This window comes from Notolepis coatsorum, assembly GCF_963971535.1.
Source record: "Notolepis coatsorum genome assembly, chromosome: 4".
Taxonomy (NCBI): domain Eukaryota; kingdom Metazoa; phylum Chordata; class Actinopteri; order Aulopiformes; family Paralepididae; genus Notolepis; species Notolepis coatsorum.
In genome coordinates this window covers 126,430,326-126,448,410 of record NC_140168.1, presented here as the reverse complement: position 1 = coordinate 126,448,410, position 18,085 = coordinate 126,430,326, and the positions used below count along the sequence as shown (strand labels likewise).

General features: G+C 48.1%; 1 protein-coding gene across 1 annotated transcript in view; it reads left to right on the top strand.

The window, feature by feature from the left end:
• The window catches only part of slc7a8b (solute carrier family 7 member 8b), a gene marked incomplete at its 5' end in the record, with an annotated part of 137,784 nt that overhangs the window by 87,491 nt on the left and 32,208 nt on the right, over nt 1-18,085 (top strand). Inside the window, 2 exons of the mRNA XM_084312099.1 lie at nt 956-1,109; nt 9,139-9,262. Coding sequence (XP_084168225.1) covers nt 956-1,109; nt 9,139-9,262 — 278 coding nt within the window. The remainder of the gene's footprint in view (nt 1-955; nt 1,110-9,138; nt 9,263-18,085) is intronic.

Sequence of the window (18,085 nt, the reverse complement as noted above, 5' to 3'; positions counted from 1 at the left end):
AGTCTACCCTCAGCTGATAAGAGTTGTGCCCTTCCTGATGACTTGTCGTACAGAACTTGTAAGTCTCTTTGGATAAAAGCGTTAGCTAAATGACTAAATGTAAAAGTAAGCTGTGACCACTTCCGGTTGTAAACGGTCAGGTCTAGTGTAGGGTGCCAACCGATTGTCGATGAGCGACAGACGATCGCATCACCAGGCGACGTCGCTTGGCCGCCGTCTGCGGCTCACTTAAGTGTAGCTGGTCGTCTAGCGAGGGCGCCGTGATGTTAAAATCACGGGAGACTTGATATCTGCATAACGTTTTTTCCTTTATTCCCCTCCTTCCTCTTTCCACTCCCAATAACAGGCGCGCGCCCCAACTCTTCCCCAAAACAAAACCCCAAGAGGGCGCTAAACTCCACCTAATAACGTCAGCATCAATAATAACATTCAAGATTGTTTATTGTCCAGTTAAACAGACAGCCATACAATGAAAATCTTACTTTGCTAGTCCGCCCTTCACCGTCGGTAGTGTGATAGTAAAGGGTTAACCTTCTGTTGTGTGGCAGTGAAAGGGTTAACCTTCTGTGTAGGGATGCTCGATATTGGCTTTTTTACCCATACCGATATTGTCCAACTCTTAATTTCCAATACCGATACACTAGATGGTTGCCCTGTGCTGTCACTAGATGGTTGCCCTGTGGTGTCACTAGATGGTTGCCCTGTGCTGTCACTAGATGGTTGCCCTGTGGTGTCACTAGATGGTTGCCCTGTGCTGTCACTAGATGGTTGCCCTGTGGTGTCACTAGATGGTTGCCACGTCCATGTAGTGAAGATTTTGGGCCGCTTGTTCTTGCCATCTATTGCTCAGAAATGTAACTTGAGACTAGCTTAGATGAAATGCAAGCTACAATATCTACCCGTTTCCTAGTCCACTGATCCTTTGTCGGTCTGTCTGTGTGTGGATTATTGACAGGTCATTACCACTGGTTGGAGCCAGCGCATGCCTTTGAGACGTTCAAGGATTATGACGTGGGTCTGATCGCTCTGTCCTTCCTGCAGGGCTCATTCGCCTACGGAGGATGGAACTTCCTCAACTACGTCACAGAAGAGCTGGTTGACCCATACAGGTATATAGCTACCTGCTTACCTACCTGTTGACCCATACAGGTACAGTATATAGCTACCTGCTTACCTACCTGTTGACCCATACAGGTATATAGCTACCTGCTTACCTACCTGTTGACCCATACAGGTATATAGCTACCTGCTTACCTGTTGACCCATACAGGTATATAGCTACCTGCTTACCTACCTGTTGACCCATACAGGTATATAGCTACCTGCTTACCTACCTGTTGACCCATACAGGTATATAGCTACCTGCTTACCTGTTGACCCATACAGGTATATAGCTACCTGCTTACCTACCTGTTGACCCATACAGGTATATAGCTACCTGCTTACCTGTTGACCCATACAGGTATATAGCTACCTGCTTACCTACCTGTTGACCCATACAGGTATATAGCTACCTGCTTACCTACCTGTTGACCCATACAGGTATATAGCTACCTGCTTACCTACCTGTTGACCCATACAGGTATATAGCTACCTGCTTACCTGTTGACCCATACAGGTATATAGCTACCTGCTTACCTACCTACCTACCTAACTCCTACCTACCTAACTCCTACCTACCTAACTCCTACCTACCTAACTCCTACCTACCTACCTAACTCCTACATACCTAACTCCTACCTACCTAACTCCTACCTACCTACCTAACTCCTAACTACCTAACTCCTACCTAACTCATACCTACCTAACTCCTACCTACTGTAACTCCTACATACCTAACTCCTACCTACCTAACTTCTACCTACCTAACTCCTACCTACTGTAACTCCTACCTACCTAACTCCTACTGTTACAAAGGATCAGATTAAACCGAATATATATATTTATTGCCTGAGATCCCATGTATAATATTTGTATATCGTTTGATATCCCTTGTATATTCCTTGTACAATATATACGGAATATCCCTTTACCTGGTAGCAGGACAGACCATAATATTCGTTCTCCTATTGGAAGCGATCCCCCGGCGCCACCGCCTTACCCCCTCGAGCTGACTTGAAAGCTACCGCCAGGACTTGCCCAAACATGCCCGCTTTCGCCCAAGGCTACGAGACAGTGAGCAGGCTGGCACCATCGTTTACCCCCCGCACATATAAATATAGCGCGGCGAATACAGAACCCCCCTTGCAGTTCCTTTTCAGTTCGCCTTCAGTTCAGTCTGGTTCAGTTATCCAAGCAACGTCTCACCCACTACGCAACGTGGGCAGAGCAGGGCTCGCATGGCCCCAATATAGTCTTGTGTTATCCTAAATACGTCTGTTTGTCGTATCGTTCTCTATTTTATTAGTAAACCTTCATTACGAGTCAAAGACCACGTGGAGTGAGTAAATGTGCGTCGACATAGAGCACTTATTGCCCGTGCTAATAGTATAGTAACGTCAAGGCCAACCGTGCATTACCGCACCGGAGGATTTACACCGGAGCAGCAGCACCACGGAGGATTTACACCCTGCCCGCAGTGCCACTCTCCGGGCAAGGATTATTATTCTTCATTCTTCACCAAGCTACTGGAAGCAGAGAACCGTCTACACCCACTGCTGTGGGACCCACGTGCCCGTGGGGAAATCACTCAAGCTCGTCTCCGTCGTACCGGAGACCCCACGGCTTCCACCTTCATCGGCGCGGAGCGCACCCTGGGATTACCAGGCTGCTTTCTCCGCTGACGCAGGGAGTAAATACACCGTCTCCAGGTGCATTGCTACAGCTCCGTGGACCATTGACATTCATAGAGCTTTGCCCCCCTCTGCTGGCTTACAACCGGTAGTACACCTTTTCCCAGAATAACCATAGAGATAATCCTTAATATTCACCATTTGATTTGCCTGCACATTCTATTTGCCTTATAAGCGCAATCTAAGCAAAGTATATTATGTAACAATATTCCCTTTGATGTAATAAATATTCTAACCGAGTATTTTGTGTGGAAAACCGTGTTATTGTTGGAGTGTTCTAATCTAATAATACTTATGTACAGTATTGGCCAGGAGTACATAGACGGTAGTGATTAATGATATCAGTACTTGATTAATACAGTCAGGGAATTGTACCCCTCAGTTACAATTGGTCCTTCGATAGCCGAGATAATAATTAGCGTAATATTAATATAATATTAATATTGACATGGCCCATGACGAACACTCCACAAACGGTTCTCCTAAGCTAGATCGCCCGCAGCGCAGACGACAGCCACCTCCCTACCTAGAGGCATACTCTGTCAGTCCAATACCTAGCTTTAAAGGAACGGTAAACGCGGTAAAAGTAGAAAGTAAAATTATGTCTGACCTTAACAACCAGGTTACCCCGACCACAGAGGCCCTAGTGGGTGCTAATGTAACTGACCAAGCTCACGGTGGGGACCAGGAGGGAACTGACACGACTTTACCCCCAGACAATACCGAAGAAATAGCCCCCGATCAGCCCCGGGAGGAAGACAACCCTAAAGAGACGCAACAGGAGAATGGATCTCCAACCAGTACTGCCGGGAGCCGATCGCCCCGAACGGCGTCTTCCCCCAGCGAGGCGGACAAGATGCTGGCGCAAGCACTCATCGCCACCCTGGCAGCCTCCACCGAACGCGATCGACTTCAAGCGCAACAGACGTGCGAGCGCGAACATTACGCAGGTGAGCGAGAGCGCTTCCAGGCGCAACAAAGGAGCGAAGACGACCGAATAAGGCTGGAGACCAGACGCCTCCAGACAGAAGAGAACATCGAGCGAAGCCGCGCCGACGTCGCAAATGCACAGCTCCACGCCGCCCATGCCAGCGCCAATGCCCAGCGCGACGTCGCCAACGCACAGCGCGACGCTGCCCAGGCCAGCGCCAATGCGCAGCGCGACATCGCCAACGCCCAGCGCGAAGCCGCGCGCGACGCAGCCCATGCCCGGCGCGAGGCAGAGCGCGACCGGCTGCAGGCGGAGCTGATGGACAAACTGGTTGCCATGGCGACACCCCCTCACTCCGCACGGAGCTCCCAGAGGTCGTCAAGACATGGGTCTAGGACACATTCCCCTACCCGACGAAGCGACCCGGGACCCCGCCTACAGGAGGATCCTGTCCACGTCTCCGAACCCCCTCCCCAGCCGGTCCATACGAGACCTAGCAACCGGGGTACAGAACCGAACCACGCCGAGAGACTGAACAGAAGACTCCAGGTCCTAGCAGAGGAAGAGGAGGAGGAAGAGGAGGGGTGTCAAGCCGACCAGCAGCAACGTACTCTGGCCCAAGAGGCCCAGTACAGCCCCGACCCGCAGCCACGTACTCAGGACCAGGAGGTCCAGTACAGCCCAGAAGTCAGCCCCGAGGCCCTGCGCTACAAACCCCCGACTCAACTCACGGGTGAGTTTGACGCACCGTCAGCCCCGAGGAACAGCACCTGGGTACCCGACCTTCGGTACCCACCAAGTACCAGCCCAAGACGACACGCAAGAGGAGACTCGCCTAGGAGGCCTCTCCCCCAACGCTCGCCGATGTATTCGCCATCCACAGCGTCATACATTGCCACGCCGTCATTTCCCGACTTCGCCTATGAGACTCGAGCACAGTACACGGAGCTCCGGATGTGCCTAGAGACAATGATGGTGGATGTCGCTGATGAACGCCACAAGTATGCAATATTACTGAATCACCTGAAAGTACCGCGAGCGCACAATATAGCGCTGGCCTATGCTACCTCTTCGACCCCATACACAGCGGCCCTTGCGGCGCTGGACCAGAGATATGGACGTATATGGGATTACGTAATAGAAGAGATAAGGCATATTGACCGCTTACCCCCAGCCACAGACAATCGCTCACTAGACGACCTGTCAATCAAAGTGCAGTCCCTGGTGGGGATGCTGGGAGCTCAACGGGAGAAGGGCAGGCATGAGCTATACGCCAACTCTAACGTTGAGAGGATTTTGGAGAAGCTGCCACCCGCAAGACAGGAGCGCTTTAGGCGGCAGAGGGACTACAGAGATCCCGACGGCCCCGAGCCATCCCTCCTTGATCTGGCCGACTTCCTGGCGAGAGAGGTCAGCAGCTTACGACTGGACACCTTCGGGCGGAGCACGCCAAGCTCCAGAGAGGGACCCAGGAGAATAAATAATGGAAGAAGATCGGTGACTGTTATGCACCAAGCCGAAGCAGTACCGCAGCACTCCAACCACAACACCCCCTCGACGAAAGAGGACCAGTGGAAGATTGAGTGCCAGTACTGTGAGGGAGAACATCGGCTTCATCAGTGCGAAGACTTCAAGAAGCTGACCACGGATGATGTGAGCCAGTGGGTCAAGGACCACCGCCGCTGCTTCCGCTGCGCGCGCAGCCACCTAGCAGCTGAGTGCCGCCTGAAGAAAAAGTGCAGCAGGTGCGGTGGCACCCACCTGGAGGTCCTGCACGACATCAACAAGCGTCACCCAGGACAACAGAGTGGGCCCGTCGCGGTACTGTACCATGCCGAGGCGGTGGCACCAGCACCGAAGAGCCCCCAGACCGCTCCCTACTGTACCTACTGCGACGGCGGACACTGGATGGCACAGTGCGCCGAATATAAGACACTGAACCCCATCCAAGTGAACCAGTGGCGTGAGGCGGTCCAGGCGGGCGCCGCTTACCGCGCAGGGGCGGCCCAGGCGGGCGCCGCCTACCGCGCAGCACTGTGCGGAGCCCACCAGAAGGTCCAAGACAACCGACCAACAGGAGTGCTCCACATTGACCAGCACAGCGAGACCCCCCGAGTGCTCCTCAAAGTGGTCAGAGTGCTCCTGAGCCACGGGGACAAAGTCATGGACACTTACGCCGTCCTTGATGACGGGTCAGAGAAGACCCTTCTGCTCGCGTCCGCTGCGGCCCAGCTGGGACTGCGGGGGAGCGAGAACCAAATGACAATTCGGACAATAAGAAGAGATTTAAAGACGATAAAGGGCGAGAATGTCTCCTTCACTATCGCAGCAAGCGGGCAGCCAGAGCGACGGTATAGGATTACAAATGCTTTCACCAGCCAAGAAATAGGACTATCACAGTGCACCTACCCCATCCCACAGCTGATGGACAAATACGTGCACCTGCGTCAATTACCTATCCCGCTCATAGACGGCGCTACCCCGACCCTGTTGATAGGCTCCGACCATGCAGAACTCATAGTCCCGATTGACCGGGTCCATACAGGCCCCCGAGGCTGTCCTGCAGCAGTCGAGACCCGCCTAGGGTGGACCCTCCAAGGCCCCCTCGCTAAATCTCTCAACCGAACAGCAGCCACTAGCTGCCTCCACTCCAGAGCGACAGAAGAAGACACCGGCCTCTCCCCCGTACAGCAGAGGCTATTGACATTAAGCGAGAGGCCCGTGAGAGAACCGTGGGTACCAGAGGGAGTTCGGAACTCCACCCCCCTCAGCTGCGCTTCAGACGTAGCTGACCTCGAACCCAGCACCCCAAGCGACTCCTTGATGGGGCGGCCGGGACCGGCCCCTCCTCACACGGGGTACAGAGCGAACAAACGAAACAGACGGAGGAGGAGGAGAAAGCACAGCCAAGCCCAGATCAAAGCAGTCTCAGGCCCGCTTCCTCCTAAGCCCCCCTTCATCCCGTCCAGTCGTCATGACCATAGACCAGTCACTACCCCGAGCTGCGTGGCCGGCCGGCCGCGTAAGCAAAGTGACCACTGGTGCCGACGGAAAGGTCAGAGTGGCAGAAGTGCTCGGCCAAGGGCGGATCTACAACCGACCCGTGGCGAGGCTGATCGAGTCGCCAAGGCTCCCCGACTTGCCTAATGACGACCATGACCCCTGACTTGTGAACTGACCGACCCCTCACAGACATTGAGTAGTGGACAGTGCGGTTAATCTGTCCCTGCTTAGCTAATTAGGTGGGACTAATTAGGGGGCGGCTGTTACAAAGGATCAGATTAAACCGAATATATATATTTATTGCCTGAGATCCCATGTATAATATTTGTATATTGTTTGATATCCCTTGTATATTCCTTGTACAATATATACGGAATATCCCTTTACCTGGTAGCAGGACAGACCATAATATTCGTTCTCCTATTGGAAGCGATCCCCCGGCGCCACCGCCTTACCCCCTCGAGCTGACTTGAAAGCTACCACCAGGACTTGCCCAAACATGCCCGCTTTCGCCCAAGGCTACGAGACAGTGAGCAGGCTGGCACCATCGTTTACCCCCCGCACATATAAATATAGCGCGGCGAATACAGAACCCCCCTTGCAGTTCCTTTTCAGTTCGCCTTCAGTTCAGTCTGGTTCAGTTATCCAAGCAACGTCTCACCCACTACGCAACGTGGGCAGAGCAGGGCTCGCATGGCCCCAATATAGTCTCGTGTTATCCTAAATACGTCTGTTTGTCGTATCGTTCTCTATTTTATTAGTAAACCTTCATTACGAGTCAAAGACCACGTGGAGTGAGTAATTGTGCGTCGACATAGAGCACTTATTGCCCGTGCTAATAGTATAGTAACGTCAAGGCCAACCGTGCATTACCGCACCGGAGGATTTACACCGGAGCAGCAGCACCACGGAGGATTTACACCCTGCCCGCAGTGCCACTCTCCGGGCAAGGATTATTATTCTTCATTCTTCACCAAGCTACTGGAAGCAGAGAACCGTCTACACCCACTGCTGTGGGACCCACGTGCCCGTGGGGAAATCACTCAAGCTCGTCTCCGTCGTACCGGAGACCCCACGGCTTCCACCTTCATCGGCGCGGAGCGCACCCTGGGATTACCAGGCTGCTTTCTCCGCTGACGCAGGGAGTAAATACACCGTCTCCAGGTGCATTGCTACAGCTCCGTGGACCATTGACATTCCTAGAGCTTTGCCCCCCTCTGCTGGCTTACAACCGGTAGTACACCTTTTCCCAGAATAACCATAGAGATAATCCTTAATATTCACCATTTGATTTGCCTGCACATTCTATTTGCCTTATAAGCGCAATCTAAGCAAAGTATATTATGTAACAATATTCCCTTTGATGTAATAAATATTCTAACCGAGTATTTTGTGTGGAAAACCGTGTTATTGTTGGAGTGTTCTAATCTAATAATACTTATTTACAGTATTGGCCAGGAGTACATAGACGGTAGTGATTAATGATATCAGTACTTGATTAATACAGTCAGGGAATTGTACCCCTCAGTTACACCTACCTACTGTAACTCCTACCTACCTAACTCCTAGCTACCTAACTCCTAACTAACTCCTACCTACCTAACTAACTAACTGCTACCTACCTAACTCCTACCTACCTAACTCCTACCTACCTAACTCCTAACTAACTCCTACCTACCTAACTCCTACCTACTGTAACTCCTACCTACCTAACTCCTACCTACCTACCTCTACCAACCTTCCTACCTAACTACCTCTACCTATTTGCCTAACTACCTACCTGATTACCTACCTAACTCTTACATATCTACCTCTCTTCCTATTTGCCTAACTACCTACCTACAATTAGTAAGCTAATGCTATCTGAAGGTAGAAATTATGTTTCTTATAAAACCTTCTGAAGGCAGAAACTGTTTCTTATAATAACCTTTAGTATGGGTTGTTATGTTGAAATACCCCCCCCTGTTGATTTAACTAAAGATGTAGCCTATTATAACTAGGGGTATAACGATTCGACCCCACTTCGATTCGATTACGATTCTTCAGGCAACGATTCAATGCATCATGAAATATCTTCATTTGACCACGATGCGATTCGATCAGTTAATTAATTCCCCCCCAAACAAATGTATACACAAATGTGGCTGGGGGAACTAATTCACTCTGCATGAATGGACTATAGGTCAATAAAAAATCAATATTACATTTAAAAAATATTAACTTTATTTTTTTAATAATCGATTCTTACATTTTCAAATCAATGCAGCTGAATCATCACCTTAGGATCGATGCTAATTATAACTAATGATGTAGCCTATTATAACTAATGATGTAGCCCATTATAACTAGGTTATGAGCATGTACTACCGTAGTGGATGGAATGGACAATGTCTGTCTCCCTCGTGTCTCCAGGAACCTTCCCCGGGCCATCTTCATCTCCATTCCCCTGGTCACCTTTGTCTACGTCTTTGCCAACGTGGCCTACGTCACGGCCATGTCCCCCGAGGAGCTGCTGGCCTCTAACGCTGTTGCCGTGGTGAGAAGAGCCCACACGCACACACACACACACGCACACACGCACACACACACGCGCACACACACACATGAAGTGGCATAGTCACAAGTCCTTGTGGTTACTAACCTGTCCATCCCGAGTGTCTCTTGTCACCATTTTGAGTATAAAAGTCAATATATTCCGCTATATTGATGCAGTCATTTGTGCAAAAGGAGGCCTAACCAAGTATTGAGTGAACATACATGAACATACTTTTCAGAAGGCAGACATTTGTATATTACAATTAATTTTGTCTATTGGTCTTATGCAATGTTCCCTCTAATTATTTTTCGGTCTGAGCAAACACTCAAACCTCCTGAGCAGACATCAGCAACTACTGAGCAACATACGTCACCTGCCGATTAACCGGTTAGTTGATAAGCGGAAAAAAATCCCTCAATGTCTAACATAAAAATCTATACATTTTGCTGATACAAGCAATAATAATACAAAAAGGCATATTATATTCCTTAATCAAATATTTATCTGACCATTGATTGACGATACAGAGCAAAGTCCTTACTTTGGCGGCGGCGGTGTGAGTCGTGTCACTAACTTTTGTCTTTTTAGGAGGCTGACTCGTCATTATTTTATTAAGTGAATTATCATGCGACTTCAAGGGTGACCATATTGTGATTTTTTTTTAAAGAGGACACTGCCTTCAGCCTCAAGATAATGATACTAGAAGTTTACTCAAAGATGTCTTGTATATATATATATTTAAAGTATGCCTCCTCTGTATGGATATAAAATTATTGTTTATTTTATAACAAAATAATATCTCTCTATAACCAAAGTTACTCAACATGCTGTATTATGCCTAAAGTATATCTGACAAATCAAGAAAATAACAATCAACCTATGACAAAATAATATATATTTTCAAGTCTTACTGGACAAAATAAATAACAAGAAAAATATGAAGTAATGTTCTAAATAATACCTCTTGTGTATTAGAAAATCCAGCTTTAAAAAATATATCTTTGTATCATTTCTTTTTTTCTATCTACTTTTTCTCCCCATTTTTCAATTTTTCTCCCACCCCAATTTCGTATTATCCAATTCTTCCCTCCCCTGTCTCAAACGTTGCTAGACCATGCCTCCCACTGGTCGGCTGCAATGTGGACGAAGCCTTGCATCACGTGTCCCCTCCGCGTCTATGCCTTCTACAATGCTGTTCGGTTTCCGGGTTCCTCTGATTGGCCACTAAGCCCATGTGACCCTACGCTAGCACGCCCCCCTTATGGCTGAGAGTCACACACAGCTAGTGGCAGGCAGAGAGCCTTGCTAATACTAGCCAAGTGATGAATGAAAATGTATCTGTTTCACCTAACAACACTATTGCTCCGTGATCATAGCCATCCATCTCTAAAGCTAACCACTATTTGTAAAAGCCACAACCACGTTACCATATGTAATAATGTAAATCATTGTGTCGTTGTACATATTGTGTATACACCGTTAGAAGCTAACGTAGCTTAGCTTGGTAGCTATTGTTGTGCTAACGCCATACCCCGACACCCAGCTTGTTAGCCAGCATTAATGCCCGATGTAGAAGGCATAGACGCAGGTCGCTTGTTGAGAGTTGAGAGAGTCAACAGCTTTAAGTACCTCGGAGCCTACATATCCGAGGACTTGACATGGACTACACACATTGACAGTGTTGTGAAGAAGGCACGACAACGCCTCTACTTCCTCAGGCGCCTAAGGAAGTTCCAAGTCAGTCAGAAGATCCTTAAGAACTTCTACTCATGTACAATAGAGAGCATCCTGACTGGCAACATCACCTCCTGGTTTGGGAATAGCACTGCACAAGACCGAAGCAGACTACAAAGAGTGACACGTTCAGCCGAACGCACAATTGGAGGGGGGCTCCCCACCCTCCAGAACATTTACAACAAGCGGTGCAGGGGCAAGGCTAAGAGAATCATTAAAGACTCCAGTCACCCGAACAACTGCCTCTTTGAACTGCTGCGGTCAGGCAAGCGATACCGGAGTCTCAAGGCGAGCACAGAAAGACTCAGAAGAAGCTTCTATCCCCAGGCCATCAGGCTGCTCAACGAACAATGAACACTACACAACAACAACCATCAAACGCACATAGCACACACATCCACACGCACACACTCACTTTAAACAAACACACTGTAGCACCCACTCCCCACACTTATAGCACACACTCACTTTAAACAAACACACTGTAGCACCCACTCCCCACACTTTATATTTATTGATGAAGGATTGCACTACAACTCGTACACCTTACTGTAAATTGTACCTAAATTGTACCTCATCCCATTTCTGCTTTGCACTATATAGTATTGTACATTAGTACACTGCATAGTATTGTATATTATATGGTAACTCAGTTACGTCTATTCTGCATCGAACATTGTACATATGTCTATACTGAACCCTGGGACCTCATTTTCTACTTCTAATTTACATGCTATACTATGTTATTTGATACTATCTTGTCTAGCACAGTCTCTGGAGCGTAACAGTAAGAAGCATTTTGTATGAAAGTATTCTGTACTTCTGTATGACAACTATTAAAGAAACTTGAACTTGTTGGCCGGCATGAGTGCCCGATTTGGGGCGGTTCTCTCCTCTTTGTGTGCCTTTGTCCTCGCGGGTGTTCTGCCGGGGGAGCTTGTTGACGCGACAATAGTGGTGGTTGTAGGGTGTTTGAGCTTGTAGTGTTAGTAAGCTCATAGCTATCGTTAGCTTCTAACGGTGTATACACAATAAATTATGTACAACGACACAATGATCAAACACCTTATAACTACTACTATTGTCATGTCCATAAGTTCCCTGGCAGAATACTTGTGAGGACAAGGGTATACAAAATCGGGCATTCATGCTGGCTAACAAGCTGGGTGTCGGGGTATGGCGTTAGCACAACAATAGCTACCAAGCTAAGCTATGTTAGCTTCTAACTGTGTATACACAATATGTACAACGACACAATGATTTACATTATTACATATGGTAACGTGGTTGTGGCTTTTACAAATAGTGGTTAGCTTTAGAGATGGATGGCTATGATCACGGAGCAATAGTGTTGTTAGGTGAAACAGATACATTTTCATTCATCACTCGGCTAGTAGTAGCAAGGCTCTCTGCCTGCCACTACTCTCAGCCATAAGGGGGGCATGCTAGCGTAGGGTCACGTGGGCTTAGTGGCCAATCAGAGGAACCCGGAAACCGAACAGTTCAAGTTCAAGTTCAAGTTCTTTAATAGTTGTCATACAGAAGTACAGAATACTTTCATACAAAATGCTTCTTACTGTTACGCTCCAGAGACTGTGCTAGACAAGATAGTATCAAATAACATAATAACATAATATAGCATGAATTTAGAAGAAGAAAATGAGGTCACAGTGTTCGGTATAGACATATGTACAATGTTCTGAGTTACCATATAATATACAATACACAATACTATGCAGTGTACTAATGTACAGTACTATCTAGTGCAAAGCAGAAATGGGATGAGGTACAATTTTAGGTACAATTTACAGTAAGGTGTACGAGTTGTAGTTCAATCCTTCATCCATAAATATAAAGTGTGGGGAGTGGGTGCTACAGTGTGTTTGTTTAAAGTGGGTGTGTGCTATAAAGTGTGTGGAGTGGGTGCTACAGTGTGTTTGTTTAAAGTGAGTGTGTGCGTGTGGATGTGTGTGCTATGTGCGTTTGGTGGTTGTTGTTGTGTAGTGTTCATTCATTGTTCGTTTAGCAGCCTGATGGCCTGGGGATAGAAGCTACTTCTGAGTCTTTCTGTGCTCGCCTTGAGACTCCGGTATCGCTTGCCTGACCGCAGCAGTTCAAAGAGGCAGTTGTTCGGGTGACTGGAGTCTTTAATGATTCTCTTAGCCTTGCCCTTGCAACGCTTGTAGTAAATGTTCTGGAGGGTGGGGAGCCCCCCTCCAATTGTGCGTTCGGCTGAACGTGTCACTCTTTGTAGTCTGCTTCGGTCTTGTGCAGTGCTATTCCCAAACCAGGAGGTGATGTTGCCGGTCAAGATGCTCTCTATTGTACATGAGTAGAAGTTCTTAAGGATCTTCTGGCTGACTTGGAACTTCCTTAGGCGCCTGAGGAAGTAGAGGCGTTGTCGTGCCTTCTTCACCACACTGTTAATGTGTGTGGTCCATGTCAAGTCCTCGGATATGTAGGCTCCGAGGTACTTGAAGCTGTTGACTCTCTCAACCGGTGCCCCGTCGATGCTGAGGGGGCTGTAGTCCTTGACCCCCGACCTCCTGAAGTCCACAATCATCTCCTTTGTTTTGCTGACGTTCAGGGAGAGGCTGTTTTCCTGGCACCATCCCGCCAGGACCTTGACCTCTTCCAGGTAGGCCCTCTCGTCGTTGGCAGAGATCAGGCCCACCACCACTGTGTCGTCAGCAAATTTGACGATTGTATTGCTACTCCGCTGAGCCACACAGTCGTGTGTGTACAGGGAGTAGAGGAGGGGACTCAGAACACAGCCCTGGGGGGCCCCTATGTTGAGGGTGATGGATGAGGAGGTGCAGTTGCCTGCTCTCACCACCTGGGGTCTGCCAGTCAGGAAGTCCAAGACCCACTGGCAGAGGTCATAGCCCAAGCCCAGGTCCCTGAGCTTGGCTATGAGTATGGAGGGGACTATGGTATTGAATGCCGAGCTGTAGTCGATGAATAGCATTCTCACATAGTTCCCCTGCCTCTTGTCCAGGTGTGATGCTGCTGTGTGCAGCACATGGGATATGGCGTCCTCTGTGGACCTGTTGGGGCGGTATGCAAATTGCAGGGGGTCCATGTTGATGGGGAGGGAGGAGCAGATGTAGCCCTTTACTAGCTTCTCAAAGCACTTCATGGCTATGGAGGTGAGAGCTACAGGGCGGTAGTCATTGAGGCAAGCAGGCTTGGATTTTTTGGGTACAGGGATAATAGTGGACTTCTTCAGGCAGGTGGGGATGACAGCCTGTTCTAAGGACAGGTTAAATATGTCAGTGAATACTGGGGCCAGTTGGTCGGCACAGACTTTTAGGACGCGGCCGGGGATGCCGTCCGGACCTGCTGCCTTCCTGATATTCACTTTTTTAAAGGTCCGCCTCACCTCATGCTCTGTTACCCTGAACACTGCGCCTCCATCAGCAGCCGACCCCCCCCCCCCCCCATTGCCGAGGCTTGTGAGCTGGTGTTGTTATTACCAGCATCAAACCTCGCATAGAAGGTATTGAGGTCGTTTGCTAAGGAGATGTCACTGTTCAGTTTGAGGGAGGCGCCTTTGTAGTCTGTCATCGTTTTGAGCCCCTGCCACATAGCTCTAGAGTCAGCTTGTTCAAACTGGAGTTAAATTTTATCCCTGTAGCGCCGTTTGGCCTCTGACACTGTCCTCCTTACGTTGTGTCGCGCCACCTTGTGGTCATTCATGTTGCCTGCCACTAGGCCGTCATTGTATGCTTTGGTGCGCTCTCTCAGAGCTTCACGGACGGATTTGTCTACCCAGGGTTTTTGATTTGGGTAAACTTTCATTTTGGTAGTGGGGATTGTTTCTTTCACCCTAGTACAAACATAGTCCAGCACTGTCTCCGTGTAGACATTAATGTTATCTGTGTCGCGGAACACATTCCAGTCTGTGTAGTGAAACACTGACCGGATCGTCTCTTTTGACGTCAGATCCCATTTCTGCACCTCTCGCGAGACTACGGGAGTACTTTTAATTCTCTGTTTGTACTTTGGTGAAAGAAAAATGGACGCGTGATCTGATTTACCAAAGCCACTATCAGAATTGAGCCTTGTAGCCACCTTTAAATTGCGTGTAACAGTGATCTAGGATGTTACCGCCTCTGGTGTTGCAAGTCACATGCTGATAGAAGTCAGGCAATACCTTTCTCAGATTGGCGCTATTGAAATCTCCCAGTACTAAAATGGCGGCGTTAACGTTAGCCACTTGTATTCTATTTACCTCGTCGTGTAGTCTGGAGAGCGCAACCTTGTTGCTGGCTTGCGGTGGAATATACACTCCGATCAGGACGATCGCCGTTAACTCCCTCGGGAGGAAGAAAGGACGACACTTGATGGTTATATATTCCAGTTCTGGGGAGCAGTGGTTGGATAATTCCTTCACGTTCGTTGGATCGCTCCAATTTTTGTTAAACATGAAGGCAATACCTCCTCCACGTTGTTTACCGGACTCTGATGACCGATCCTTGCGATGGATAAAGAAGTGATCCGCTGGTTGAATTGCGTGATCTGGAACCTCCGGTGTGAGCCATGTTTCGGTGAAGCAGAGGACATTGCAGTCCCTAACGTCTCTTTGATATTGAATCCTTGCTCGGATGTCATCCAGTTTATTGTCAATTGATTGTACATTGGCTAGCAATATACTGGGCAGTGGTGTACGGTGGCGTCTGGATCTCAGCCTGTTACGGATCCCAGCCCTCTTTCCTCGTCGTCTTTTCCTGGGCTCTGGGAACAAAGGATCTGGTCCTAATCTCCGGAGAATTTCTTCAGGCCATTGATGCGGTTCGGAAAGCTGATCCAGCGAGTAATCCAGTTGGTAAGTTTCCCGTAATCCAATGTCTATGAGTGACTGACGGTCATATACATTAAATGCACCAACAGTTGGTACGCACAAAACTCTAAAAACTATAAATATTAACAAAAGTAAACACAGTCTCGACGGAGCGAACAGAGAGGCAGCCGGTCGGAGCGGCGCCATCATCATACAGCGGTGTAGAAGGCATAGACGCGTCCCCTCCGGTACACGAGGAGGCAGCCGTCGCATCTTTTCACCTGCACAGCGCGATCTCTGTGGCGAGGAGTAACGTGTGGGAGGCTCACGCTGCCCCCGATACTTCCTGATTCTGCTGTACAGGCGCACCAACCGACCTGTAGGAGTCGCTTTCCACAACGTCCGATCCCCACCCACCGGCTTTCCCACCCCCTAATACTGCCAATTGTATTAGTATGAACGACCAGCCAAGCCGCAAGCAACGGCGAGAGCTGGGCTTGAACCCAGCATCTCCTGCGTTAGTGGCGAGCGCCTTGCCCACTGCGCCACTTAGCCGTCCATCTTTTCAATGTAATGTAAATTATAAAACGGTAACTTCACAAAGATACTAATTTAAAAGTGCATTATGCAGTTTCGGATTTGACCATTTGCATAACTTGCAATTAGTGTACAAAACTAATTTATTCCACACATTATCCTTAGAATGATTGTATCATAACAAGCATCTTATCAAACCAAAACATAATTTTGAGGCATCAAAATAGTTAAAAATTCTTTTCTTTCTCTCTCTGTATAGCTGCATACTTCAATCAATTCGGTCAACTTTGCCATCAAACTCTCGCCTCGCACAGCTTTATTTGTAATGTTTTTCTGTGTCCATGTGAGCTTTGAGATCGCCAGCACCTTTATTAGACACAGAAACATATGGTCAAGCTTTGCACGCGTTGCACTCCGCTTCCAATTAGTCTCGACCGGGACGGTAAATTGGGAATTTTCTCTGCAGTTCATCTGTAATGTAAATTTTTTCGCTTTGGCATTGTGAGCAGAATCAATGCTGGTCGGATCTGTCCGCTTCCTCATCTGTTGTGTGTGTGAGCGCAGTAGCGACGCCCACAAAGCACTGAAAGCAGTAACGTCACACGCAACAGGGTACCGTAGTATTCGGTGCAACGCGCCAGTCAATTTAACTACATATTTTCAGTGATGGGCAAGCTACTTGGAAAATGTAGTAAGCTACACTACAAGTTACTCTCGATTAAATATAGCTCAACTACAATGGAAGCTATCCCCAGAGAAATGTAGCAAGCTACACTACAAGAACATGGCAAAAATAGCTAACTACATCGGCACTACTTTTTACTTCATGATCAGGTTTCCACCAAACAAATAGGCAGGCAAAGAAAATTCAGTTTGATTGTTTATTATAAAACTGAAACAAGCCCTCCAACTATGCTAATATGTCTATACTACTATGTACTCAGCGTATAACACTCAAGCTTGACACTGCTAGACAAACAATACTACGTATCCTTGGCTGCTAGCCTGCTAGATATGTACCACTCCTGCTGACTTGTTGTACACAATTTGTAAGTTGCTTTGAATGAAAGCGTCAGCTAAATGACCAAATGTATTTAAATATGTAACTCACAAAACATTCCATGGCCCCAAAATCATGTGGGGACCCCCCTGGGGGCCCTGACCCACAGGTTGAGAACCACTGCTCTAGGTGATCTTTTCCCTCTTAGTGTATATTTAATGTTAGTTTGTTTTTTATTTTCCTCCATCCCCATAATATTGTTCATTTTCTGCCTACACAGTGAAACATGATAGCAGCTGCTGTTGACAAAGTGCACCTACTTGTGTGCTGTTTGGGAACAGTTGACAATGTTTATGTTGTAGTGGGCACTTACATGGGCACTTACCTGGACGGGACATAATCCACCTACACTGTCACTTTAAGGATACGGGGCATCCGGGGTATCTAGAGCGGCCATATTAACGCTTGACTTGGTTTGTTGTGGTATCCATGGCTATGCTATTAAATGATGCACACTGATGTGTGGTCAAAGAAACTTCACTCTCTTTGGTCGTGATTTCCCGTCTCCTACATTGGTGAACCTGACGTTCTTGGACGCTTTCAAGGACGATTGAACAATGGAACAGGCAGTCGCGCTGAAGTTTGTGGAAGCAGCAGTCGCGCTGAAATTGCCAGAGTTCTGGGAAACGCAAGCTACTGCATGGTTTGTGCAGGCGGAGGCGCAGTTTGCAATAAAGAAGATAACGGAGGATGACACTAAGTACTATCA